Raw genomic sequence first — 27,386 nt, forward strand, 5'->3', positions numbered from 1 at the left:
CTTGGAAAAGAAGAGGAATTTGACTCTATTTTGTAAGATGATCAACATGGATAGCAAATTGATTTAATGTGATTGTAAGAAATTCGGTCAAACAATCACTATTTTAAGAAGTTTGTCAGTAACCAAAGTATGTATCGCAACCTGACAAATACCTGTATCGTATAGATGTCATTAATTGAATTAATGAAACAACATAAGAGCATATTATGAAGTTTCTCTGGTTATAGTCTTTTACAATACATGCAGGTTTTCGCAGGATTTTGATTTGGAGTCTCGAGCCCATACCCTTCCGAGAAGTCCTCTGACTTTGAGACTGGCAGAAAGACGGGCTCCTCTTTGCTTTCTTGGCGTGCTTTGTGCGCTGCCGGTTCCCGCAACAGACCCACGTGATAGTCCCCCACGTTTTCTAAAATATGTCAATGAATTGTATAAATTAAGCTTTACCTGTATATCCCCAGAATTTTAATTCAATTAAGCACCAGGGACATCTAGTAACATAATTATGTGACTTGAAAAAGTGTCTAGTTTGAAATCATTTTTATTTATATAGGATAAGTACAGCAAATTGTATTAAATTACATGTATCATATTTTGGCGATAGATGTCACTAGTAGCAACACAGTAGCACTGTAAATAAATGATCTTACCTTGTTCTTTCGGGTTGTTCCTGCTTCAATCTTATTTGGGTGAGTAACCCGACTAAAAGTTCATCAACATTGTGATTAATTCCAACAGATGTCTCAATAAATTTGCAGTCATACGAAATTGCCAGGCTCTTCCCCTCTGAAACAATAGATAATAATATTGTTTTTACAACTCACTGGTAAAGTTAATCGAGGCAGCAAATAATTATAGTGCTCAGGTAACTTCACCTGTATAAAAAAAAATATCAATTGTTTTTAAATTGCAAAATAATGTATTGGCATTAATAATAATAATGCTTACTTAAAAGAGTGTGAAGTTGAATTTATTTAATCTTCAGTATTTTATTTAACTTGGCTGAATCAGAATAATAAGACCACAGTCGGTAGTATATACATACAGTTTTATTTTTCTGGTTATGCATTAAGCTGATCGCAAGCTTGCCTATTTTTTGTATGGAGTTGAGCATATTTATTTATGATGTCACCACCAGCTTCATAATTAATGCTAAGTAGGTGGTAATATTTGTATGATTAGGTTGAGATAGATAGATGCCACTGTACGTAATTTAAATTTTCCGACAAATAAATGTCAATGTACAATATATTTAGTGGGTACTAACTAAATACAGAAACAAATGCAATCTTTTTTTTAAATATACAAAGATAGGTACCATAGTAAATATTGTATACTGAATGCAAAGAAAATCGGTTAGAGGAAAAAGAATCTCACCTTCTGTGGTGACGGCTCTACTTCTCACGAGATCTGCTTTATTGCCTACTAATATTCTTGCTTTGCCAGGTTTCCGGTTCCTCAAAGCTCTTAACCAGCCTTCTGCCACTCGGAGGGATCCTTTTTCTGATGAGCTGTACACCACGCAGTATGCATGGGGATCTGGACCTTCTATGTCTGCATCCTGTTAGATAGAAATTAAATGTAGTGTAAAGGACATTTTGATAATGGGTATGTATTAAGTGCTCACGATGGCCGAGCGGCTTACACATCGGTTAATTATAGTTCAGCTCCAGGTTTGGGTCTGGTAAATCTGGTATGGACCCAATAGGTTGAGCAGGTGGCTAACATCTATTTCTCGTAAACAAAACAAAAATCTGTCAATACAACCTCCACTCTGCGAAGCCTTGTAATATGATCATCTTAGGACCGAATAATATGTAAATGTATAATGTAATAATATGTCACCGCTGGAGCTAACGGTATTCCACTACTACAAAATAACTATTCAGCAGGTTTATGAGATTGTGAGGGGGTACTCCTTTCAGATGTAGCGATACCATCAAGAAAGCGACTGAATTAACTATAACTGAACCAACAAGATCAGTGCAAGATGGCTCTAGCTAGATAGAAAGAGATTGTTCGGCAATGCCTGTGATTTAATTAATCACCATCCTCAGTAATGAGTAAACGGTACGAAGAAAAGATAGTTATTTGAAATATTTAAGAACTCACAGGGCCAACGCAAGCAGATTGATCCAAAAAGACCAATTCAGATTCTTCTCCCGCCAATAAGACAGATACTGATTTTTCTCCTGAATCGTCATCTGGAAAAGAAAAAAACACATACACATCAATTATTATTAGTGAACATATCTAGAAACTTTTGTTGTTGACAGTAATTAATTTTGAATGGTGTTGCAAATAAAGTGAGTAAACCAGTAAAAAAAAATTGGAAAGGCTCATCGTCGGCCGAAATATTGATGGTCAGAGAGAGGGAAGTCGCATATATCAGGAATGTCCAACCCGTCGATTGCGGGACGGCTTTTGGTCGATGGCTCCGTGTGAGCTTGTCGCTTATTACAGTTTCCGCTTGCCTTCGCGCAATAGGCTCTTTACACTATTAAGCTTACAATATAAAAAAAAACAAACCAATTTAATTGTATCTACCTACATCACGCCAGGCAAATATTATGTTTGTTACCCATGTGTGAATACGCCCTGTAGAATACAAAATTTATTGTCACATTTATTTTGATAGGTGCTGAATTCCTAGGAAGCGTTATGACTGATTTGACATATGTGTCGTATTTTTGAAAATCCAATCAATCAGTAACGGATTAACGTGTTTAAAATGCTTAATCCCAACAAACGTATTGGAATTAACATTTTGTCAGAAACTGTTATTCATTTTGTAGAATTGTCGATATTATAGATATAATACAGACTGAAAAGTCATTTGTTGACATGGTACCTAATCATTATTCATTACCATTCTCAGCAGTCAAATACTTGATTTCCCAGTGGTTTCCAAACTTTATGTTACTACGCCTCCATTAAAAAAAATCTAATCTTAGTGTCTTCATTTTTAAATCAAGTTATTTTTCATGCGATGGATGTGCTTGTTTATTAGCACAGTGTCCTCTTTTTCTACTAAACGTGATCGATATTTCGATTTCATTGTACCTAATGCATAAAATCCCGTTTCACATAAATATGATGTTACGAATGGTAGCAGTAATTTACTTACAGCTTGCAATGCTTTTCATCACAAAATTTTTTATTATTCTTCACTTCAATTCAACCAAAATTGAACTAGGGTTTTCGTTTCAACGAATTATTATCGCATGATAATTCTATCAATAGAAGTCAATCCAAATTCATCATCGTTGATTGAAAAATGGATTCTATATCCACGTGAACTTTGTAAAATCGAGATCTTATAAATAAACAATATGAAAAGTGCGATAGCAAACTGTCCAAGTGCTCAGTAAATAAAATTTTTATTTGCTTCAATATCTGGTGCAGAAATCACTTAAAAAGTGGAAACATGACGAACTTATTTTTTTTGTAAATTTGATTTCCAAAGCTCCAATATTTTATGAATATCTTCACTTTGTCTTGTTAAATCAGTGAATGCATTAGTGGTCCATGCATTGATTTATTCACACATTTTTTTTAAAATTTCAAACAAATAGACAAGTTTAACAACAAAGTTATCGTTCCTAAAAAAAATTGCCTCAAATTTCAATATTGTGATTTTATCCTTTTATATATTTTTTACGAGATAGCCAGCGCGCTTCACAAGTGAGGTATAATAAAATTAGTATCCATATCTTCAGACAGGTTTGCAAACAAAACCTTTTATATGACCGACTGTTTTTTATGAAGTTTATAACTAGCAGCCGTTTTATAAACATATGCACTTGCAAACTGAAAACCTGTGGCTACATTTTGTGTTAAATTTTTCGCGCCTCCCTTTGCAACACTCTGCGCATTCCCAGGGAGTCGCGCCTCCCAGTTTGGAAATCGCCGCCCAACGTCATTTAGTTGCATTATTATTATTATATTTATTTTTTCAACATCTTACAGACCTACAAACTTATCTAAAGAATGATTGGCCAAAAATGGAGCTACGAACTACCATAGTACGCCATTTTGAAAATGTCATTCGAATGTCAGATTTTGTCCAGTTACAAGTCTTGAATGGGTAGTTTCATTGCCGACTCAAGTAGAAAGCCGATACATTCGCAACGACTGGTCCTACTTTTTCTGCTCCTCCCCTTGTTGTCTATGGATGACCTGTCATTGTTCTATAGAGTGCTCATACTGACGCGCCTATCGTGTTCACACAGGGAATGGTTTGATTTGGATAGATGAGTTACACGATAAATAATACACTAGCATTAACACACCTACTACAAAATGTAATGCATAGATCAATTATACTTACTACATATTTTTTGGAAATCGATATTACCACCGGTTTTTGTGTGAAGGACTAGTCTGACTTTGACAGCTGATGAATAATAGGAATATATATATATATATATATATATATATATATATATATATATATATATATATATTATTTATTAACAACACTGATAGTTAATATATTTGATTTGAGATTTTTTTTTATAATTCAATTTGAAACGAGAAAAGGCGAATTCTTTTGTTTAAAACAACTTATTCTTTTGTTACCATTTGACAAATTTACACGTAAAAATTGAATTCTCGTTAAAATAATGTCTAATAAAAAGGCATGTTTATTGCTACTACTTCTTTATAGTTAGATAGGTATATAGTGGAGTCAAGGCAGAGCGTATATATACTTCAACAACCGTGGATCAAAGGTTTGTGGTACTTACTAAGAGGATTCTTTGTGAACGGGTTCGAGGAGAAATTTTGATCTTCGTAACTAGAATGATATCATCAGAATCAGATCGATTTTTTGGCACTAATTGCATTCCCGGTTGCATGTAAGTTGTACGTATGTAGTTTATCGTGGGACACTTATTCGTGCGCCGTAGTACGTGAAACATGAGTTCGTATAACATTTATCAAATGACGAGTTTTTCGTTGAACATTTCACCGTGGAATACATTTGTACGTATCTTACAAAATGCGGCGATAGTTTGCAAATAGTACTGTTCCAATAATTAGATTAACCCTAACCTAACCTAACCTAACCTAACCTAGTAAAGACATCTCATAAAATTCGCCACATGTTGTAGCATACGTACAAATATACTCCACGGTGAAATGTTCAACGAAGAACTCGTCATTTGATTAAAAAATGTTACTCGAACTCATGTTTCACGTACTGCGGCGCACGAATAAGTGTCCTGCTGTGAACGGTTTACGTACAAATTTCCGGATACGATTTGTCCCAACATTTTTACGTTTTTCCTAATTTTCGGTAATTTACCCCTGTTTCCTGACCACTTGTATAATAGAGGAAAGAATTTCCGTTATAAAGTTAATCAATTTATTACTTTCCGCCCCAAAAAACTGCTGCCCGACCGTGCATAGAGTGCATCCCTCGCAAAGCAATCAAGAATTCATTATTTCCAAAAAAAAAAAATATCGGAAAATCAAATTTAATAAATTGAATTTATACGGAACGCGGACACGACAATTAACCCAAACGGAAATTGTAATATTTTCGGTACAATAGGTCCCAATTAAAAAAAATATCGCTACCCACTCTATTATAAGTCGCCTCTACGGAAAAATATTAAAATGCAATTTTTTATATTTTTTTTTACAACGTTTTCATTAGGTCGTATTCTTGTTTGTCCGGTGGTTGTCTATCCAGTACAAATCTTGCAATCGATTTTTAACTAACTTCCCGACTAGCTAGACATTTGAAACTTTTAGAATATATCAGAACACGATGCCGATGCATTCTTTTAATACTTTTAGCCATCTTTAAGTAGAATTGAATTCATTTTCAGTTAATTCTGTTTTGTATGAAAAGTTATTTCGGAAGAAATCCGTAATCCAATCCACTATTATTGTTGCTAAGTGGGTGGTCATAGCAACTAAATTATTAATATATACGTGCGTTACTATGGAAATCAAAATGACATTTCAGTATTCTATATTTGTTTGTTGCAAAATAGCAGAAAAATATTTGTTGACAATTGCCTTATTTGTCATAAATTATTAATACATAGAATTGTAAAGTTTATATTATGATTCAACAGAAAATTTAGAAAGGTGATATATAAAAAGTTCTTTTTATCTTGTAATTATTTCAAAGTCACATTAATTTTGTTAGGAATACTTTTATTCAAAGATGGTTTTAATGGTCAAACAAGGCTGTGAATTTGCGTCCTCTCTTTTTATAATCATGTCAGGTTTTAATCAACGCGGTTAACCTCAGTGTCCGAAAACTTGTACGTATGCAATTCGCCGTATCACACTTCACCGTGAATTGTTGTATCGGAAATATATGGCCGAATATTAAAGACCGTCCGACCTCTTTGGGTCGTATAGTACTGACATAAAATTAGTGTTTAAATATAAAACACGGTTCTTGTCGGTTTACACTTTACAGGAAGCCAGCAGCAAACAAATTTTGACAATAGTCGATAAACTGGATTATTTCCTAGGTTAGGTTAGGTTTGGTTAGGGTTTTATTCTTGAATTCACGAATTTTGCTAAAATCAGCATTGAAAATTGAATTAATGTTCATAATAAATCAAATAAAATTAGAAATTTCGTATAGTATACGGTCATTTCCGATAAGAAAGCTCAAGGTGAACTGTGCCACGGTGAAATGTTTTACGCACAATTTACATGTAACCCTATATTATTATATCAGATGACCTTGTTTTTTTACTAGCATACATATTTATATACAGACACATGATCCGTTGTCTATATTGTCGAGATTTTAAAATCAGCCAAGTCCATAATAGATGAATAGGAGAAAAACAGCTTTTTGTTTTCTCAAATACACAGTCACACGGGTGAAAGTTTATATTATTTCGAGTATAGAATATTTAAAATTAATAAATTCCACATTCTGATAATGCAGAAATGTTAGAAAGCAGTAGTTCTTCAGCAATTCACAAACAAGTCAAAAATATCTAAAGGTGGACTTGGCTGATTTTGAATACCTAAATTATCGACTTACCAATATTTGGCATAAAATTTACATGTAACAGTTAACCTCGACTGTGCGATTCACCTGCCTGCCTTATGACGTAAACACCAGTAGCGGGTTTAAGGACATGGAAACTTAGTGACTGATTTTAAGGCCCTACACGATAAAAAATAAATACCATAAATTCCAACCGTACCTAGCAAACATATCATTGTATGTTTGTCCTAGAATCATGTTCTTTACCTAACTACCAGTAATTATTATTGAAGATGGCAGTACCTAATGACCAAGGCCCCCGCATCTTGAAGCGAGTCCCCATGCCAGGATCTTTAGCAAGCAGTGTAATAAATACCCAATGATGTTCAAGGTAAGATTAAGGGTATTAATACATCCAATAGAATAATGTGGTTATTGAGTATCAACACACAATAATCAGAAATTGGATCGTACAACCACAGTTAAATACTTTCGAAGTAAAATAGTGACTTTTTTTTTTTTTTACTATTAGAGCAAATTTGTGATGTGTGTTTATTTCTCTTATCAGACCGACCCGTCACGCCGGCCCCCAGGCTAGAGATCTGTCAGCCCTCCCTCTTATCGTAATGACACAATTTGTATAATAATATTGGTAGTCAATTTTTTTTGTTTACAAGTACGTCTCTGTTTGAGTGGTTATTTTATAAACTCTTTTAATGTTATTTGCAGAGATTTTGTTAAGCTTTGGATAATATTGAATAGCTACGTACCGAGTCAATTTGTGAGAAATAACTCATCTGCGCGTCTATTCTATACACAAGACTGCCTTCGGCCGCTACGGCAGTTATCTAGGGCAGGTTTGTATCGAAGTATTGGCACTTATTGTAACAATTACAATAACTGTCATTTCGCTCTAAAATTTAGCATAGCTAAGAGAGGTGCTGTTTAAACATAGGACTTATTGTAACAATTACAACTAATTTATTGTATTTGTTATTATTGTAATTGTTATTATTGTTATTGTATTGTTATTATAATTGTTATTGTATTGTTATTGTAATTGTTATTATTGTAACAATTACAACTAATTTATTGTAATTGTTACAATAGACTAGTTACAATGGAATAGCCACCTCATTTAAAAGAAAGACTGTGCAATCTGGAGCGAGTTAGACGATGCTGTCATCATTGACTCGGCGAATGAACGATTAAAGATCTGTATGAACAGGCTCGCCAACTCCAAATAAGATTAAAATCGTGTGCAGTTGTCCATGCAAATCCGGAGCATAGACTGATTGAGAATGAGGTAACAATTAGCACGTAATTTGCACTGACTGGCTTAGAGTCATATTATGACATTATTGTCCGCTATGAAAAAATACAATATTAGATAAAACCATGTGTTAATTCTTATAATTGGCTAAAATTCTCTGGAAAACTACTTCGTTGTTTTTTTTTTCGTTTTCAAATGACTACTTTATCTGTTTATTTAACTTAATCTGAGACTGCATCCATTGATATCGACACTCTTTTACCAGATTTTCGGTATGTTTGTTGAGCTATGTTTAAATACTTAGGTGCCTGGATTGCCGTCGATTGTAATCTTTCGACTGATCTTGGGATTCGCATGGATATGACGGGCTTTTCATTCAACCAATATACTCATATGGACATCGTTGCTGTATACTATAAGGACGAAATTCCGGTTGGATATTCTACAAGTGTGTGTGGTATCTGATCCTATATGGTTGCGAGGCGGCATCTTACCTCTATCTCAGCGTGACAGCACGTGATGTGATGGTAATGTATTCGAGCCATTAGGGTTACTGTTTCTGGTGAGTGACGTGTCAGGTTTTGTTGATCACAACGAGGCATTTTACATGGCTGGTACATGACGTGTTCCATATGCCCCCCGAGAGTACGACCCTTGTCCTTGTGGTATTTAAGGTTCAACAGTAATGTGATATTCAGGAGGTTTGGGACGTAGCGAAGGACCGAAGGAAATGGTGCGATCTTGTGCTTTCCCTATCGTCCGATCGATGTTGGAGTGTGATATTGTGAAGCAAGTAAGGTTTTATGTTTATAACATTTATTTTATTAAAAGAGCTCTGATGAGATAGTAATTTATTGCATTTTAAAATTAATGCAGATACGCAGCAACGCAAAATAAATGCTGGAAGCCTGCTTATATCATATACTTAATACAAACCTGCATTACGTAATAGTTAAAAAGAATTATGAATTAATTCATTTCATTTTTTAAATTAATCAAAATATCCCTTTTCCAAGAATTTGAATTTAAATGAACATTCTTCTACATTCTACAATATACATACGTGGCATTGTTTAAATAAATATTAGTATTATTTGCATTGAAGGATTTGTTTTCGATTCAATTACAATTTCGACATCGATTAGTATACCTACATATAAATAACAAATTAAAATATATTTCGTAGGTAGCATGCGAGTAACTGATTCGCGAATTGAATTCACAATAAAGTAAATATGTAGGTAGCAATTTAATTAGAAAATATATATTATTATACATGTTCACGCAAATAGACAGATTTAATAAAGAAGCTCTGAAAAGGTGATGTTAACGTTTTTCTTACCAATGCTAGTGTCATACGCGTGCAGGTACTCTGATGTCATGAACTGGCTGACGAGAGATGACTTTCCAACTCCTGGGGCTCCAAGAACTAGAACTCGATATGGAGCCGGAGGAGGAGCACTCGCTGATGATTCTCTGGAACTCGCTAGACTGGGAGGTGCTGATGCACGAGGGGCCAAGTGCTCCGTGCTGAAACAAAGAAATTTTATAGTGGTTTGAAATCTGTGTTAGGTAGAGTTGTTTAATTAAAAATACTCTTAAATATCAGGGAGTCGCGTATCCTTTGCTTTATATATATATATATTTAATTATTACGACCATGCAGAGACTGGATTGGCCATGTAGATATAATTCCGGAGGAGTTATCAGTAAAGTGGAGTGTGTAAGCACCCCCTGAGGGCAAGGGAAGACTTGGATGGTTGAAACTGAGATAATATATATGGATTGCATCACAGAGAATTAAAGATCCTCGGTTGAAGCAATTGCAAAGCTTCGGTGCTGGATCATCCGAGGAGGCCTGCACCTGCATTGTAGTATCACAATGAGTGTAGAATGGTGATGGTGATTTGACGATCGTTAAAAGATTCACAAAAACAAACAAAAAATGCTGATTTAACAGAAATCTTGTATGATGAGGTTCTGATTGCATTTGGATACAAAAAGATAACGAACGCGTTGAAAGTTGGCTAACAAAACTGTCACTGAAATGACTTGGCTTGACAAAATGGCCGATACGCGCATTTTATCAAGGCATTGAAGAAAACCTTCGATAGAAACAAAAAGTGACGCTCAAACAATTTGACATCACACTTTTGTGCCCCTTTAAATATATTTTCTTTTGCTGCGGTAAGCAGAAACTACATAGAATGGCACCAATGCATAGAATATTAATCTTATATGGCTACCAATTAAGCCTGACTAAAAATTTTATGCTATCGCTATAAATTGTTATAGTCCAAGAAAGCGGCTATAAAATATTGTACCTACAACTACCTTTAGAAAATACAATATAATATTTAAAAATGAATAAAATTGAAATAAATTATATTTGGATTTAATAATACATGTATTGAACACATAGGTACGGTTCCCCTTTCCGTTTTTCAAATTTGCATAAAGATATTTCCGTTTGCAAATTCCAGGAATATAGAAAAACAAAAACGCCGGCTACAGCGGTAATCCCCGAAACAAAACAAAAAACTTTTCATGTAAAATAGAAAAGTGCCTACGTGAAAAATCCTCCTGTTTGTATTTATAACGAAAACTCGATAAAAGCAAAGAAAAAAAAAAACACGCGAAATAGGGACCGTCAGAAATTTATGGAGCCGTTAATTTTTATTGGATTTTAGACCAGATGACGCACCAAAGTTTTCCCTGTCAGTGTACGGGACACAGTGGTCAAAAACTATCTAGTGATGTATCTCATTAGAGATGATTACCATACCAAAAAAGGCGTGCTAATTTATCGTTGTATTTGAGTTATTCTCGTACCTATATTCGTAGATATATCTACTATCGACACCCTATGTAACCTTGTTAAATATGTCAGGCGTGGATGTTTAGTACTGATCAGGGGCTTTCATAGAATTTACGAGGCCGGGGGCGACCGGTATTTGAGACCCTCCTTCAAAATTCAAAACCATAGAGAGTATAAATAAAAAGGATTTCAAGTTATACACATTATTTTTATAAAAATCGATGTGTTTAAAAATAAATATTAAAACTATGAGTTAGTCAAAAATCGTTTATGTACAACATAGAAAACTTAATAAACTAAATTTTAATATTACATATAGCCATAAAAATAAATTATATGTCATAATAAGATGGGATCATTTAATAAATTCACATTTTATAAAGTTTATCTTTGACTTAAAATAAAAACTATTTTTCTTTTTAATGTTTTCAGATTTATTAATTAAACAGAATTTATAAATTTACAGTTTAAATTGTATCTAAATTATCAAAAAAATGTCTCAAATTGTAAGCTTCGTATTTTTCCGCTAGGTGCCTTTGGTAGGTAGAGGTATCGCCTTAGCGAATCATCGTCGAGCTGTTAAAACCTTCGATTTATTTATTATTGGGAAGGTATTATTGGACGGAAAATTCATGTACCTACCTATTCTTATATTATTCCTGTCGCTTTGGATTTTGTTTGATAAATATTGTTTTATAAAAAAAATGTATTCAGTTGAAAATGTCCCTCTGAGGCGGACGAAACCGGTCCTAATTTATTGATTAAAAGTGGAATAAGTACTACAAAAAATTGCGTTTTATTAAATTAAAACAACAATACAATGCAGTTCCACCATGAATAGAGGACAGTTAACAAATAAATGAAAAAAAAAAACGTATATAATTATTCTATTTGATTGAATTCATAGTATTATAGTACAATTGTATGGTTTTATTGAAAATGAAACACAACAAACTCAGTCGAAAAGATAATGTAATTTTTAAAAGTCCACGTGACGGAAGTTTTGCAATAAAACAAAATTTATAGAAATTGTTCCAGTGAAAAAAGCTATCCTATAGCATGGAGTAGGTCGTTAATATTTTTACAATCGCATTTCCGCTTTTTATTATGGGTACTTATTTTCTTTATTTTTATGGCTTATTAATTACGTGATCAGATCACTAGAAAAAACACATTTAATGGCTTTTTTATTTTAACAGCGGCGTTAAAGATGGCGAAGGCGGTACTTCACATTTTCAAAGTTTATTTTGCTTAAAATGAAATAAGATTGTTGATATTCTTATAGAAGCTCAATAACAATTAAAAGTTATTATCACTTCATAATAACACATACCAAACATAATATAGATAATAATGATTTTGAATTACCTTAAAGTCTATAACCAATAACAAAATTACCGTCTACACACTTTAAGAGCGTACATAAGTGAAACGGCAAATTATTTTCAACAGTACATGGGACGTAATTTCGGCCGCGTTTCCAGTCGGAGAGCGATAGTCGACCTGTGAGCACGTCAATTTGTTTTGTGATGGCGTCGAAGGAATATATTATTAAATCGTGTAAAGATGACTAAGAAACGTTCCGCATGTACTTGAAAAAAAACATGTCAATGAATATACTATTTTTATTACGAATATAATAATAAAAATAACATTAAAAGGACGCATGTTGAATTTTTATGACAAATTATATTTCGTTCGGCTCGCGTCATTTGCACAATCCGCGCATCGTCTAGTCACGATCTTTTTAGACAATGCCTCAGCTGAGGTTATAGTCTTAAGTAGTGCGTACACAACAATTATTAATTAGTTAGAAACACATTACACTCAAGTTATATGAGCTCACATGCAAGAACCATCAGAAAATTCAATAATAAAAACTGTCATTTATAACTCTCTTCCAAATCACTAAAATCAAAGATACGTGACGCGTTACTCAAAAATGTGTAATTTTGCAGACAATTATAATTATAATAAGACGGCGCGGCGCTATCAATGAAGGTGTGGCGTGATACGCATGAGGTGACTTCAGTATGATTCTCAATATTGTTACACACACATTGAAGAAACAACATGCTATTTTTCCAGGGCCGGGATTTGAACCCGACACCCCCGAATCTATAAGTTATCGTTCAGCCATCGCGGGCGGACGTACCTATTATACAGGGTAAAATATAAAAAGAAAATGCTATATATGCTTGTATTTACATATATACATTTGGTATAATAAATCTCACTATTAAAATAGTTGAATATCTTTTTTGCCAGCGCCATCTTTAGATTAATAAAGCCTGAGCATAACTTTTTGCCCAGGCAACGAGTGGTCCACTGGTCAGCTGTATCCCAGATTGCTTGACATATTGATTCGCCCTTTCTCGTTTCAAATTGAATTATAAAAAAATTCTCAAATCAAATATATTAACTATCAGTATTATTTATAAATACTATATATTCCTGTTATTTATCAGTTGTCAAAGTCAGACTAGTCCTTCACACAAAAACCGGTGGTAATATCGATTTTCATAAAATATGTAGCATTGATATATGCATTACATTTGTGGAAGGTGTGTTAATGCTAGTGTATTATTTATGATGAAACTCATCTATCCAAATCAAACCATTCCCTGTGTATACACGACAGACGCGTCAGTATGAGCAGTCTATAGAACAATGACAGGTCATCCATAATCTCGTAGACAACAACGGGAGGGGCGGAGAAGGTAGGACAAGTCGCTGTGAATGTATTGGCTTTCTACTTGAGTCGGCAATGTTTGTACCCGTTTCTATTTGTACAAACAAAATTACGATTTTTCAATATGTAATGCGAATAATTAATAGATATAAGAAAAAATGTGTTATTTTTACCTAGAATTACTGCTCGCAACTGAAGTGTTGGACCTCGATCGCCGGCTCTTGAGTGAGTCTCCTCGATTGACCACGCCTTTTCCAGTTATAGAGAAATGCCGAAGACGATAGTAGTGCTCTTCCACTCCGGTCGAAGGCATCGAAGCCACCCTTGCCCTCTGAGGTGGTGGGCCCAACAGACCTCTGGTGCCGGCCCCTGCCTTCACAGATTGAGAACGGCTGTGATGCGGACTGCCGTACCTGAGAGAACATAATATAAATTAATTTACTGTGGAAATATTTATAATATGTACAGCAGAAATAATATTAATATTATTAAGCCGTAACTGAATACTTCAGCGGTACCCGTGCCGGCCATATGGCCTCAACATGGCACAAATATATGAGTCGTATAGTATCAAAAGTAGATCTGTGCGTTATTCATTATTTCTAGAAAATGACGAAAAACGTTTTATTGGGTTTTTTAGTGTTATAATAGCATGAAATATGTTTCTATATTTAGAAATTAGAAATTCAATTCAAATTCAACAGTTCTACTTTTGTTTCCAAAGTATTGAACAGTTCTAATTCTGATACCAAGCCCTATTTTCCATCACAATTTTATACCACACAGATATGATTTTAATTCGAATATTATATTGCTAGTCGTACATTATGGTCAGAAGAATAATTTGGCATACTTAGTTAAATTTCTATGTATTTGCGACAGTTGTACTATGAAAAGTGTTAGATTCAGCGGTCGAAATGGACAATTTACGAACTTGAGCGCTAGGTATAATGTTCCGAAATTATTAACATGGTTATCTAATTTTATGTATATTTATAAAATAAGTAGGTATGTTAGATTTCTTAATATATGGCCTAACACCCACGATGGCTACGCTGCTTATAGCGTCGTGGGTCCGAGGTTTGAATCCTAGGTCTGGCAGTTTCACATATTGTTTTTCAATTTGTGTACGAGTCAGAGTATGGACCTAATAGGTTGAGCAAGTGGCTGACATCCATTTCTCGTAAAAACAAAATCTATTCAGTCTGTGGAGGCCCATATTATGATCTTATTAGGATCGGACATGGTCAAAAAAAGGTCTAATATTTTTTTCCATGAGACGGAGCGATAATTTTATGGATTTCATGAAACACAACAGCGCTCCGGTGCGCTCCGGTCTATTTCGAGCCCTGGTCCACATTACGTTTGAATCATGACTGATCATAAAAGATATTACCGATGTCTTGAAATTATCGTAATACCTGCATTATGATTTGGTAAATTACCTGTATTATCATCACATTTTAACTTTAAAATTATTTTTATCTGGAAATGTGCATTCCATTACTGCGAAATTCAATTTGATTTATGCCACCTGAAATATTCGAGAGGTATGTGTACTAATTAAAAAAATAATAAGGCGATCTCCGAAACGTCCTAATAGATTCCACTGGCATTGAATATAATTAAAAATTCTCTTATCATATTTTTTCTCATTAAAATAAGTCCTCGTTCGTCGAGAAAAAGATTTCGATTTAATGAAAATAATAAGTATGCCAAAGACGTCGAAAACCAGTCTAAGGAATTTTTTTTCATTCCGTTTAAGAGAGTAAAAGTCCTCACAATGTCCGAAAAAGTTGCCGAGAAAGTTTTTAATCAATTCCTAATTGGCAAGGAAATTGCCCGAGTATTTCGTTATTTTTGCCAGGAAATTGAAAACGAAAAAATTAATATTTATCATTTACGCGATCTCAGCGAAAAAAAATTGTCAGGGGTTGGGCATTGTTAATTTTAATGTCTTCCTCGTTTATAATTAAAATTTTCCCACTTTGATTCCGCTTATTCGTATTATTAAATTATAGTATAACCGATTTTTTTTTAAATGAAAAAAGTATATCGACTTACTTATTTAATATAGCTACTGCCCGAAACTATTCCCTATGGGAGCAATTTTTATTTTAAACTCTTCATTTAGTAGAATTATAATATAGTCAACCCAGTTCCTAGTTAAGTTATTAGTTTTGAGTAAATTAACATTTAATCAGTGATGTCCCGTGGGGGTAGGCAGATTGAGCATCGCTTGGGGGCGGCAGTTACTCGAAGGGCGACGAATCGAGGAGAATCATTTGGTAAATATAGAAATAGCTACCTAAACTGAGTACTTACTACTTAATAACGAAAATATCTTTCCTTTAAAAAAATCATCTCACTGGTTGGAAACAAAATGTATTAATTAACATAAAACGTTAAACAGGACTGTAATATTTTTGTCGGGTTCGCAATGTCTAGTTTACTTCCGTTGCCCCTTCAATGTCCTTGGTGACCAGAAACGACACGAGCACGGATGATAAAAAATATTGTATAAAAATGAAGCGGCATTATGGCTCTTCCAAGGGGCGGAATTTTGTCTAGGGACGTCACTGCATTTAAGATTTAGAATCTAAATAAATGTGATATTCTATATATTATTAATATATCAAGATATAAAACTGTCTCTGAAGAGATATAAAATCCTTCTCTGTACAACAAGATATACCTACACGGGATAACGATATCATACGAAGATCACTGTCTAAGTAGATACTGTTATTCCCTCCGTTTGTTATAATCGTTAATCTCTGATCAAGATCCAATTTTCGCCAATGAGGCACGTGTGTTGTAAAGTACCTATAAAATGGAGAGAAGTTAAAACACTGTGTAGGTATCCTTATTTAATGGGTCCCGACAAAAAAGCCCGGACATTATCCCCAAAAAAAATTAGAAATGAGACAATTTTTATTTTTACATAATACTTTACTTTTATACTTTAGATACACTAATAAAAAAAAACATACGAAAAAAGATATAAAAAAATTTAAATTATTTAAAATTAAATTTTAATATTGTATGAAAACCTTTTTAAATATTCTACATTAGAAATACTACTATACAAATGCATTAACTAAGTGTTAACAGCTGATGATTGTAAGTTATTACTAAAAGCTGCAACGGATTGAATATCAAATACACTGTTTATCGTAAGTATGTAAATCTCTATCGATACGCAATTCGAAAAACCAAAAAAGCACGTGTTTTATAATATAAATGTTTGTATTTTTTGCTGGCGGTTTTGTCTAGGCGGATTTGTCCGGGCGGTATTGATGAGCACTGGTACGGTCAATGTCCGGATGCCCTTATTTACATCATGTTTCTGATGAATAATTGTGCCTGTGTTAGATAATATTAATTGGAATAAAAAAATAAATAGTTAACTGTATTCTTCTTACCTCATCTCAAAGTCATGGATCTCCTCCTGCGTCAGCTGATTCGTCACATCTAAGAGTTGCTTGATGTGATCGTCTCTCTGCTTCTTCTTTTTCACGCTTAATTTGTGATATCCACCTGCTGCGATGGCCGACGGTGACGTATTCGACACAAAGTCATTCTCGTCTTTTAATAATATAGTCGAAACATTTGAATAGTCCAATGATAGCGAAGCCTGCTGTACTACAATAGTAGCTTGCGGTATTTTTCTATTGGCGTTTTGAGTTACATTATTGGAACAGCAAGCGCAACACCTATATTGGTTGTTTGCATAAGCCGGGCATGACAGATTGCAACAGCCGGCTCCATTATCTAAAGGATTTGTTGTGACGTTGATATTAATTATTTGGGTGTTAGCATTGTCAGCATTGTGTCCTCTGGTAGCTGAAGATCTTCTCGAAGATGCATTTTGTCTTGCTTGATGTCCAGGAGATACTACAGTTCCTTCAAGTTCTTGCCTGAGCAAGTTCATGTCTTCACATGTTTGAAGACAAGACTTCGGTCTTTCATTTTTGTTTGGTTCTTCTACACTGTCATTAAAGAAGTCTATTCTTAAATCAGGTAATAATTGTGCCGTTGACACTTCAATTGCACTTGTTTTTCTATTTCTCTGCTTTGGAACTCTAGCGTCTGCAGAATGACGCTTATTTTTATGAACGGAAGGTAACGGAAAACCTTCAAAAGTGAATTTAGTTTCACTTTTCGCATTTGATGTTTTGGGACTCTTTGGTGGTTTTTCATCTGGGTCAAAAGCAACTAATAGCATATCGGGAGAACTAGAATCAGTCGGAGACGTAGGCATAGGGACATCAAATATAAACTTAGAAGCATTTCTTTTACTCGGAGAACTGTCAGCAGAATCGAAAAGTGATCTAGGTTCTTTGGCTGACTGCGATTCTGAAAATGCTGGCGTATTGCCACACTCATCAAACGGGAATCTGGTGTCTGTGTTTTGATGGTATCCAGGTGGTGCCGTATTTGGAACTTTCTGGTCATCTTTTACTTTTACCTGCTCGCTTTTTCTTCTTTCGTTGACGAACGGTGTTTCTGGGATGCATATTTCACTATCTAGGATATTTGGGCACTTGTCTGGAGTATGTTCCTGGGATTGAGGGATTTTGGGATATGTGTTTTGGGCTCGCCTCTCCGTTAGGGATCTGTAATGATGGTGGTGGTTTCGAGACGAAGGTTTTCCGTCGAGACTCGATGCGGAATCTAATGATATAAGATTGTCGTGCGAATGTTCTTGGTCAAGGCTGTCTTCTGTGGTGTCTCCGTCGGTGGCTGTGATATTGGTGAGAATTGTGTTTGCGCTTTCAGTACTGGTGTTCAAGGTTCGCTCCGAGGCCGTACTGCTTCCCATTACTGTTAACTGTGAACAAAAAAATATTTGTCAATTAAAAAGGGTTTTATGTGCGAGAGAGAGAGAGGAAATCCCATTCGTCGGTGAAGAAACGCCATCATGATTTACTCGGCAACAAAATAAATATCTAAGGCATTGGACGAGATTGATCCATTGACTTTTCGATTGGAAAGTGCGCACGCCGCCGACTGCGTTATTTTTATCCATATACAGAAAAAAAAACTAATATTATAGACCAATAATTTATAATAAATTATAATATTGATAATAGATAGAAAAAAAATGTTATTATATTCGCTTGAATTTATTATAATAAACTATTTTTTTATTCAACAAATAATTCAAAATATTTAAGAATGTAACATTCTTTTATTGAATAAAAATAGTTTACTCAAGTGTTTTTTTTAAATATGTATGAATTTACTATGGTTAGCAATAATAGTAATCTTTGTGTCCAAGAATTGAGAGTAAAAGAAAAATAAATCACCTTTGTCACACGTGTTCATCACATACTCCCACTTAGTTATGAATAAAACAATATGTGATGTCTTTAGCTTTTATCAGGTTATCAAGCAAATCATAATATTATGTGGTATATCGAGTCCGATAGACAGGCAATCACAGAAAGATGGAAGTCACCCGATATTCTCATTTTCAATATACCAGAAGGGAAAGGAAGGTCGGGAGAACTAAACTGAGGTATCTAGACTGACTATGTAGAAATATTTATACATAAAATCCCTAAGAGGAAACTGGCATAATGCAGAGAGAAAATAAATGGAGATGATTTCTTGAGGTGGCCAAGATTGCATCGTAAGTTGGTTAATTCAATTACGATTATACCTTATACTTTTTGTCGGTAACATTATAATAATCCAAATAGTAGGGTAGAGAATATAATATTGAAGATTACTATTACATTTGGCAACCCGTGGAAGTAAACTGCCGATGAAAGTACAAGCAGCAAAATCATCTAACTTACAGCCATGATCTTGTTTCCTATTGCAGGTATTTGGATATAATACTTGGAGGATAGCATTTTTCAAGTGATCAAAAGTCAAGGCAGACTGGTTTTCAGAACAACATTAAGTTTTTTTTTTTTAAAAAGGTTATCGAAGTTACAGGAACAGTGGTTACCCTCCGGATGTAAGTAAATTAATGAACGCCCATCTTTTTATCTCTAAAAATAATGTCATTATTATTTTATTCCAATTTTAAATTAATTCAATTATAGAGTAAATTAAAATACATGCTAGAAACAATATGCATTATAGCGCCTGTACAAGTGCACGGATTTACTGTCGGCAATATTGCTTATTTTAAATTATAATGGCGATAACTGTTTAACGTACAAGTGCCGACTGTCTCTCCAATCTCATTCTTCAAGAGTTAGCTAGACGCGATGTTGTCATTTTATAGTACTATTTGACAGGACTTATTGAAAATCGGTTAATGTCAAAATGAGTAAGTTCGTTTTCTACCGGCGGGTTCGCCATTATCATTCTACTGCGCATGCGCAGATCTTACTTGCGCGTTAAAATTCAGAAGCTTCCAAACTTGTTTGATTCATGCACGCAATCTTGCAGATCTGCAAAGTGCAGGATAATACATGTTTCCCCATACATTTTCTTACTGTGAACAGTAAATCCATGCACGTGTAAACGGGGTATAACGTTATATTTTGTCGACAAGTAGGAATTTCATCCCATTTTTTAAATAAATTAAAATATTATTTTTTCATAAAATTCAATTCCCACAAATTATGTGACTTTGTATAACAATGAGTATTGAGTGCGTACTTAGTGTAATATGTAACGCAGACTTATCTATAGAACGCATTCAGTTAATATTATTATGATCAACTTAACATGTTTACTCCAATTGAAAGCTTTCGACGCATAATCAGCTCCTACCTAGCTATCCCGCTAACAACAATGATTGCTACTCTATATAGATCATGGGTGGCCAACCTTTTCAGCAGCCGGGCCAGATTCTAGAAATGAGATTTCCTACCGGGCCGCACAACCGATTTTTTTTTATTATACAAAACAAAAAAGAAATATATATTATATATCAATAAAATAAAACAAAAATGAGAATCAAATATTTTTATTAGATTAGACTTTTTTTAAATAATAAAAATTAAACAAAATAGGTAAAAATAATAAATTTTAGTGATAAGTTTGATTTTGTGTGGCAGAACTAAGTGCATCAATATCGATATCGGGTGAGGTTGTTCCCACACGCAAACAGTTTTCCAAATGCACATCAGTGATTCGTGTTTTCACTCGGGATTTGATATGCTTCATCCGACTAAAAAGCTGTTCACACGTGTGTTTCCAAATAGCGAAGTCATTATTAGAGCATGTTTGTAAAATGCAGGATATTTCTCCTTGTCCAAATATGTTTTGTAAAACTCTTCCAAACCAACCTGATGGAATTTCTCCTTTAACTGTTCATCGCAACATATTTCACAATGTTCCATTTGTAAATTTCCCGGTAATAAATTCACGTCTACGGAGAATGGCGTTGCAAATAATGCAGCAAAAACCACACCGTGCTATTTAAAATCTTGATCCAATATCGAATCTCAATTTGCGAAATTAGCACATCTAGCGGCAGCATTTAATATTATTTTTTTTTCTCACTGCTCCACGGGCCACAAGTTGATACCCAGCGGGTCGTATCTGGCCCGCGGGCCGCGGGTTGGCCAACCATGATATAGATTCAACGCGTTGCTCGGCTTGGTCGAATCAATAAACTGATTCCGCGCAGTAACAATGCATCGACTTAGATTAAATTTAAGGCTTGTCGTGGAAGGGTTAGGAGGCATAATAAATTGTAGAATGACACGGGCCTGATGACCTTTATCTGTTACCGTAGCTACTTTTTATACCTATTGTGGCTCCGGAAAACTGGCATGGGAAAACGGGTTAAATTCTAGATAGTTCAAAAAAGTTAACTGCGAAACAATGTAAAGATTCCCTAAAAGGCGGCTTATTTATTATAACACCAAGATTTGGTGAGTTTTCAAACATAATTCAAAGCCTAGGTTGACATTGATAAAATTTAATGATTATACTAGTATGTGGTTAGCTGGGCTCGAAATGGACCGGAGCACACCGGAACGCAGCTCCGGTCAAGAAATCCCCGATATTATCGCTCCATCTCATTGATATATTGATTTGACTATCTGAGTTATGTAAAATTAAACAAAAAATACATACCACATTTAATTTTATAAAATTAGATACAATTATTATGTTAATATTACCGGAAAATTACCGAACGTTCCGGTTCGTAAAAGTTTCATTTCGTGCGCTGGTGGTCAGGGCGTTTCAGAGAAACCGCGAGGCCTGAGGCAACTGGTATTTTTGAACCCCGCTTTCAAACTTAAAAATTAAGAGGAATAAATTATAAAATTCTAGATACTGTTCATTGTATTTAATTATTAAAATACAAACTTTTTGTGATATTTATGAATCATAGAAATTAGTCACTCTTGACCCATTATTGATCGTAGAAAGTTTTTAATCATACACACAGTGATCTTTACCCTGCAGTGATACTAAAAGAACGATTTATGTGCTCCACGGCTATCAAAACAAGAGACGCGGGCGGACGTGCTCAGCGTGGGTCAAAATGGAGCTTTTTTATATTTTCAAAGCATGATCCTGGACATACCTTACACGTTGTTGATAATCTATTTATATAAATTTGAAGCCTTATTATCCTTTATATTTATTTTAATCATTTGATGACTGCATAAAGTATTTTTATTACATAAAATAGTATTCTTTAAGGCGTCGGCCTATAGCGTCGTGAGTCCCAGGTTCGAATCCTAGGTCTAGCAAGTACACATATTGTTTTTCAATTTGTGTATGATTCAGAGTATGAATCTAATAGGTTGAGCAGGTGGCTGACTTCCATTTCTCGTAAAAAAAAATCTGTTAACACAAACTTCCACTCTGTCTTATTAGGATCGGACATGGTCGAGAAAAAAAAAGTAATACTTACAAGACTTAAGAAGATAGTAATAATAAGAATAATTTCAAAGTATAATTATAAATAATTACAAGATAGAAAGAACTTTTTATATACCACGTTTTAAAATTTTCTGTTGAATCATATAAACTTGACAATTCTATGTATTAATAATTTAGGACAAATAAGGCAATTGTCAACAAATATTTTTTTACTATTTTGCAACAAACAAACAAATATAGAATACTGAAATGTCATTTTGATTTCCATTGTAACGCACGTATATATTAATAATGGGTGGTTACTTACATAATAGTATGTACTGTAACCCCCCATTGCCTACTACAACCGGGAGTCACTCTTCAACACTGCAGAATACTCGTAGATAAGCTATATTGGCAGTGACGTTATTGCCCCTAAGCAGCGCCAATATGCCGCCCGATTTTTATACTTACCATCATTTCATGACTGCAATATCTAAGAAATGTGTTGTATGGATACATTAGTAACAAAATATATACTTACCGCTAAATTTAATTTAAATGCCATCTCTATTTCAGTAGATAATATTGCGGGTCCACGGTTTCAGATACATTTAAAAATACATCTGACAACTTTCAAAACTCGCGAGTGACTGGCAAAAATATTTGGATAAATTTATTAGGTTATTATGTACCTACCAAATAATTAAAATATAATTCGCAAATCAAGGACGTGACGTCCAAGAACAACGGAAGTAAACTAGACATCGCAAACTCGAAAAAAAATTACATTCCTGTTAAACCTTTCGTGTTAATTAATACATTTTGTTTCCAACCAGTGAGCTCATTTTTTTAATGAATAGATATTCACGTTATTACTAAGTTTTGGTACCTATTTCTATATATACCTAATGATTCTCCTCGATTTTCCGCCCTTCGAGCAACTGCCGCCCCCAAGCGACGCTCAATCTGCCTACCCCCACGGGACGTCACTGTATATTGGTAACAATGTTAAATCTTGTAAGTGCATACATTGGTTGTGAATATGATTTCAAAACACATCAAATATTGGTGTTATAATATAATAGATATACTGCACTTTAAATCATCTTCAGATTTCAGTATATTTCGTATTTTAATATTTATTATAAGTTAGAATCGAAAAGGTGACTGGCTAATGTATGTTGTTGTAAAGGGTAGCAGTACATTCGATGGTTTATTTGCTAATGTTGACTTATCGTTTTTTTATAATTTAAACCAAAATACTTATAAACACTCGATGATTTTATTAAAACTCTCTTAAAGTTCCTCGTCACTGTCATATTTCAATAATTTTATTATCTTGTATATTATTAATATTGACAAAATATTTTTACAAGGAATTTGAAGATATCTTTTGACAGGCAACGTCTCGATTTGTGGAAAAATTTTTGTGACTCACTCATTATACAAGTCGATCCAATTTTGGGTCGTGACCCATAGGTTAAAAACCTCTGCTGTCGGGGTAAGTTGTATGAAACTATGGTGAGTAGTGTCATCATTATTCATGAAGTCAAAGGTGGGTATGGTGAATTTGAAATCGTCAGTACGTCCTTCCTATAATATATATTTGACTTGGATTAATCTTAAACAACATACCTAAGTTATTAATGTTTGACTAAGTGGCGGTTTTCCTTGGGGCGCTTGCTTTAGGTACTATAAAGTTCTAAAATTTTAAACGATCATTGTAGCTCTTCTGTTATTTTTACACTCAGTGGCAGCTTATCATAAATGCAAAGTTTTGAGTCTTCCAAAACAAATATACTTACTTCAATCTTTGGACACAAATAAACTATTTTGAACTTTTTATTTACACTAAACTTTGATTAGTTTAATTTTTAGCATCGAGAATTTTGAATCGCATACAAAAATATTATTGAACAAAAAAATCAATAGTCGTTTCAGCACAAAAGTTTCGTTTAGTTATGATTTAGTAGACCTAAAATAATTATTTGAAACTTAATAATGGTTTCTTAAATGTTAACATTCGTGCATTTGCTTTGGAGGCGTATTACGGACCATTCCGCGACTAGTGGACATATTTAAAACACAGCCCCTGTAACGAAATAGCTATGGCTTCAATATTTTTTGGTATATATGTACGGTGTGTATTATCTAGCTAATGTTTGTATTATCGGTCAGCGCCTCAGGCTGTTTTGAGTTTAATAATAATATTATTAATATATAAAAATAATATATCATTTAAGGCACCACTCCTTCTGTCTTGGACTCCTTCAAAAATTTCCACCATCCAGCGCCAACAATCTCCAGTTGTTTTGAACGAGAATTCTTAAATCTTCTGTGGCGCAGTCCAATTATCTTAATTTCGGCTGACCAGGTCTTCTCTTGCCATCGGGGTTTGCGTACATAGCCCGCCTCACCGGTATATCCAACGGAATTTTATGCACGTGTCCAATCCAGCGCATATCATATGCCACGTGATCTTTTCTCCCCCATAAAGTGTGTACAGCTCCTCATTATACCTTGACCTCCAAATGCCACTTTCTTGGACAGCCCCAAAGATTCTACTCCAAAGTATCCATATTTATCTCATCCTGTTAAAGTAATATATCATCATCATCATCAGGGGCGCGACAACCCGGTGTGGGTCCTGGCCTCCTCCAATAGCTCCCTCCACCTGTCCCTATCCAGTGTGGCCGCTTTCCAATTTGGTACCCCCAGAATACGGCAGTCACTGGCAGCTCCATCTAACCAGCGAATCTTTGGCCTCCCTCTTCTTTTACGTCCTATTTGATTGCTGGACATCACTGTCTTTGCCGGTTCATTGTCATTCATACGGTGCACATGACCTAGCCATCGCAGTCTCCCAATCTTAATTGATTGAACTGCGCTGCAATCTTCATACAGCCCGTAGAGCTCAGCATTATATCTTCTCCTCCAATTGGTGCCATCCCTGATCGGTCCATATATACGGCGGAGAATTTTTCTTTCAAAGATGTTCAGGGCTCGTTCATTTCGCAGAGTTAATGTCCAGGTTTCCGATGCGTAGGTGAGCACTGGCTTTCCAAGTGTCTTGTAAAGAGTGCTTTTAGTTCGGCGAGATAGTAAGCGGGACTTAAAACAGACCAAAGTAGCATTTATTCGCAGACATGATTCTCTTGTTGATTTCGTCTGTAATATCATTATGTCGAGTTACAAGAGATCCAAGGTATATGAAACTGTCGACCGTATCTAACTTTGGTGCGACTTCTCGTGGTGTGACATAGACAGGCATGTATTTAGTTTTTGCTAAAGTAATATATACTTACGTAATATACAAATATATTCTTTTTTTAACATTACAACAGACCATGGTAATGCCAATTGGGAGGGCGATAACTATGTTCAACCAAACTGCTTCGGGTGTTGATATATTCCACTTGCGAGAGGTGAGGTAGGTAGACGCTTTTTTTATAAATTCTTAAAATAGGGTCCCCTTGGCAAACTCGGTGTACTTCTTTGAACTTCTATATATGTGTAATTGTATTTTCACTGCTTATGTTTGTTTATATTATGTTCTCTTTTTATATTTTCATTTTTATTACTTTTTTTCTTTATAATAATGTTTCATGTCATGTTGTGCACGTCGTAAACTAATACTTTGTAATGTCCACAATATGTTAAAAATTAAAATGAAATTGAAATTGAAATGAAAATAGTGTAGTGAAATAGTAGTTTCGGTAATATACTACATAAATTATATTGACCTCACCGGTATAGAACCAGGAGTCCCCGGATGAGAACCCAGTGTCTTATACACTTAACAATAGTTGAGCGCTGAAAAAAATATTCCAGTAATTGATTGAATGCCGCGTTTATTTTTAAAACATGCACCGTGCTTCCACTCTATTATTTTGCCTTTCTCTACGACGGCATGACTTTGAAAACAAAATATTATAATGAACTCCTTAATAATAATAACCAATGTCAGTATGGGAGTACCATTATGGCCGCCAGCGACGCATCATTCTCATTGTTAGCGGCCGTAAACATTTGGAACGTGAAAGCATTCATCCCTAACAAGAAAGACCTTTCAACTAAAAAGGTCATAGAGCGTGCACTCTACGGCAGGGGTCGAATGCGCCTGGCTCGGGAGCCGGAAACGTCGCCATAAAACGAATCGTTTATGCGATAACCGGCTTAGTTCGTATACAGTGATACATATTAGACTATCTTGAAAATAACGTTGTACAATGTAACATCAATGTATGAAGGTATTTGAGATGAAGAGATTTTTATTTTATAATTTGTTTTTGATATAATAACGTTATATTTAGGTATGCTTACATACTGTAGCTAAAACACTAGGCGATATTTATATTTGGCCACGTATTTTTTTTCAACTTAAAACATATTACATTATAAAATCGATGAATGAAAATAATGTGTTTGCTTTTACCAATCACTGTATTTTTACCAATTTTCTGATTATAGTGAAGACATTTAGTGGCAACACCCAATAATGTAAATAAGTACATACAGAATTACCAAATAAATGTGTTATTATTCAATACATCTGTAAATTAGCGAGTTTAACGGTTTCAAATCACTTATTCAGGGGACGGACTATTGATTGCGAGGCTAACCTGATAACCGGGCTAATTGAATGTGACGCAGGGCCGCATTCGGGCGATCGGCCCCACTTGTGCTCAACAGCGGCCTGGTGAGGTGGGGTGACCCTTTTTAATGACGGATTTGCCCAGATATATTTGTTTTAATTATATAATTTAATGCGCCCTCAAAAGTTAACATAATGAAGGAAATTTAAATAAATATATGATAAAATAAACCTTCGGAAAATAGGGAC

At 34.5% G+C, this 27,386-nt stretch overlaps 1 protein-coding gene across 1 annotated transcript; it reads right to left on the reverse strand.

The window, feature by feature from the left end:
• Positions 1-231: 231 nt before the first annotated feature.
• LOC147077764 (uncharacterized) lies at positions 232-18,575 on the reverse strand. The gene is made up of 7 exons (XM_085940072.1): positions 17,176-18,575; positions 13,924-14,163; positions 9,583-9,770; positions 2,110-2,201; positions 1,375-1,558; positions 648-783; positions 232-406 (listed from the first exon to the last, which is right to left on the reverse strand). Exons 1-7 carry the CDS (start codon positions 18,573-18,575, stop codon positions 232-234), a joined length of 2,415 nt encoding a protein of 804 aa, XP_085796198.1.
• Between the last annotated feature and the right edge of the window lie 8,811 nt (positions 18,576-27,386).

This window comes from Rhyacophila brunnea, unplaced genomic scaffold (assembly GCF_057557595.1).
Source record: "Rhyacophila brunnea isolate RB1 unplaced genomic scaffold, BYU_Rbru_1.0 scaffold_12, whole genome shotgun sequence".
NCBI classification, from domain to species: Eukaryota; Metazoa; Arthropoda; class Insecta; order Trichoptera; family Rhyacophilidae; genus Rhyacophila; species Rhyacophila brunnea.

Bases quoted from the DNA above. Each gene is read 5' to 3' on its own strand.
- LOC147077764 (XM_085940072.1), bottom strand. From the start codon at position 18,575: ATGGGAAGCAGTACGGCCTCGGAGCGAACCTTGAACACCAGTACTGAA. The intron at 9,771-13,923 runs GTAAAAATAACA...TCTTTGTTTCAG, and splicing joins GTTGCGAGCAGTAATTCTAG to CACGGAGCACTTGGCCCCTC. The intron at 407-647 runs GTAAGATCATTT...GACATATTTTAG, and splicing joins GAACAACCCGAAAGAACAAG to AAAACGTGGGGGACTATCAC.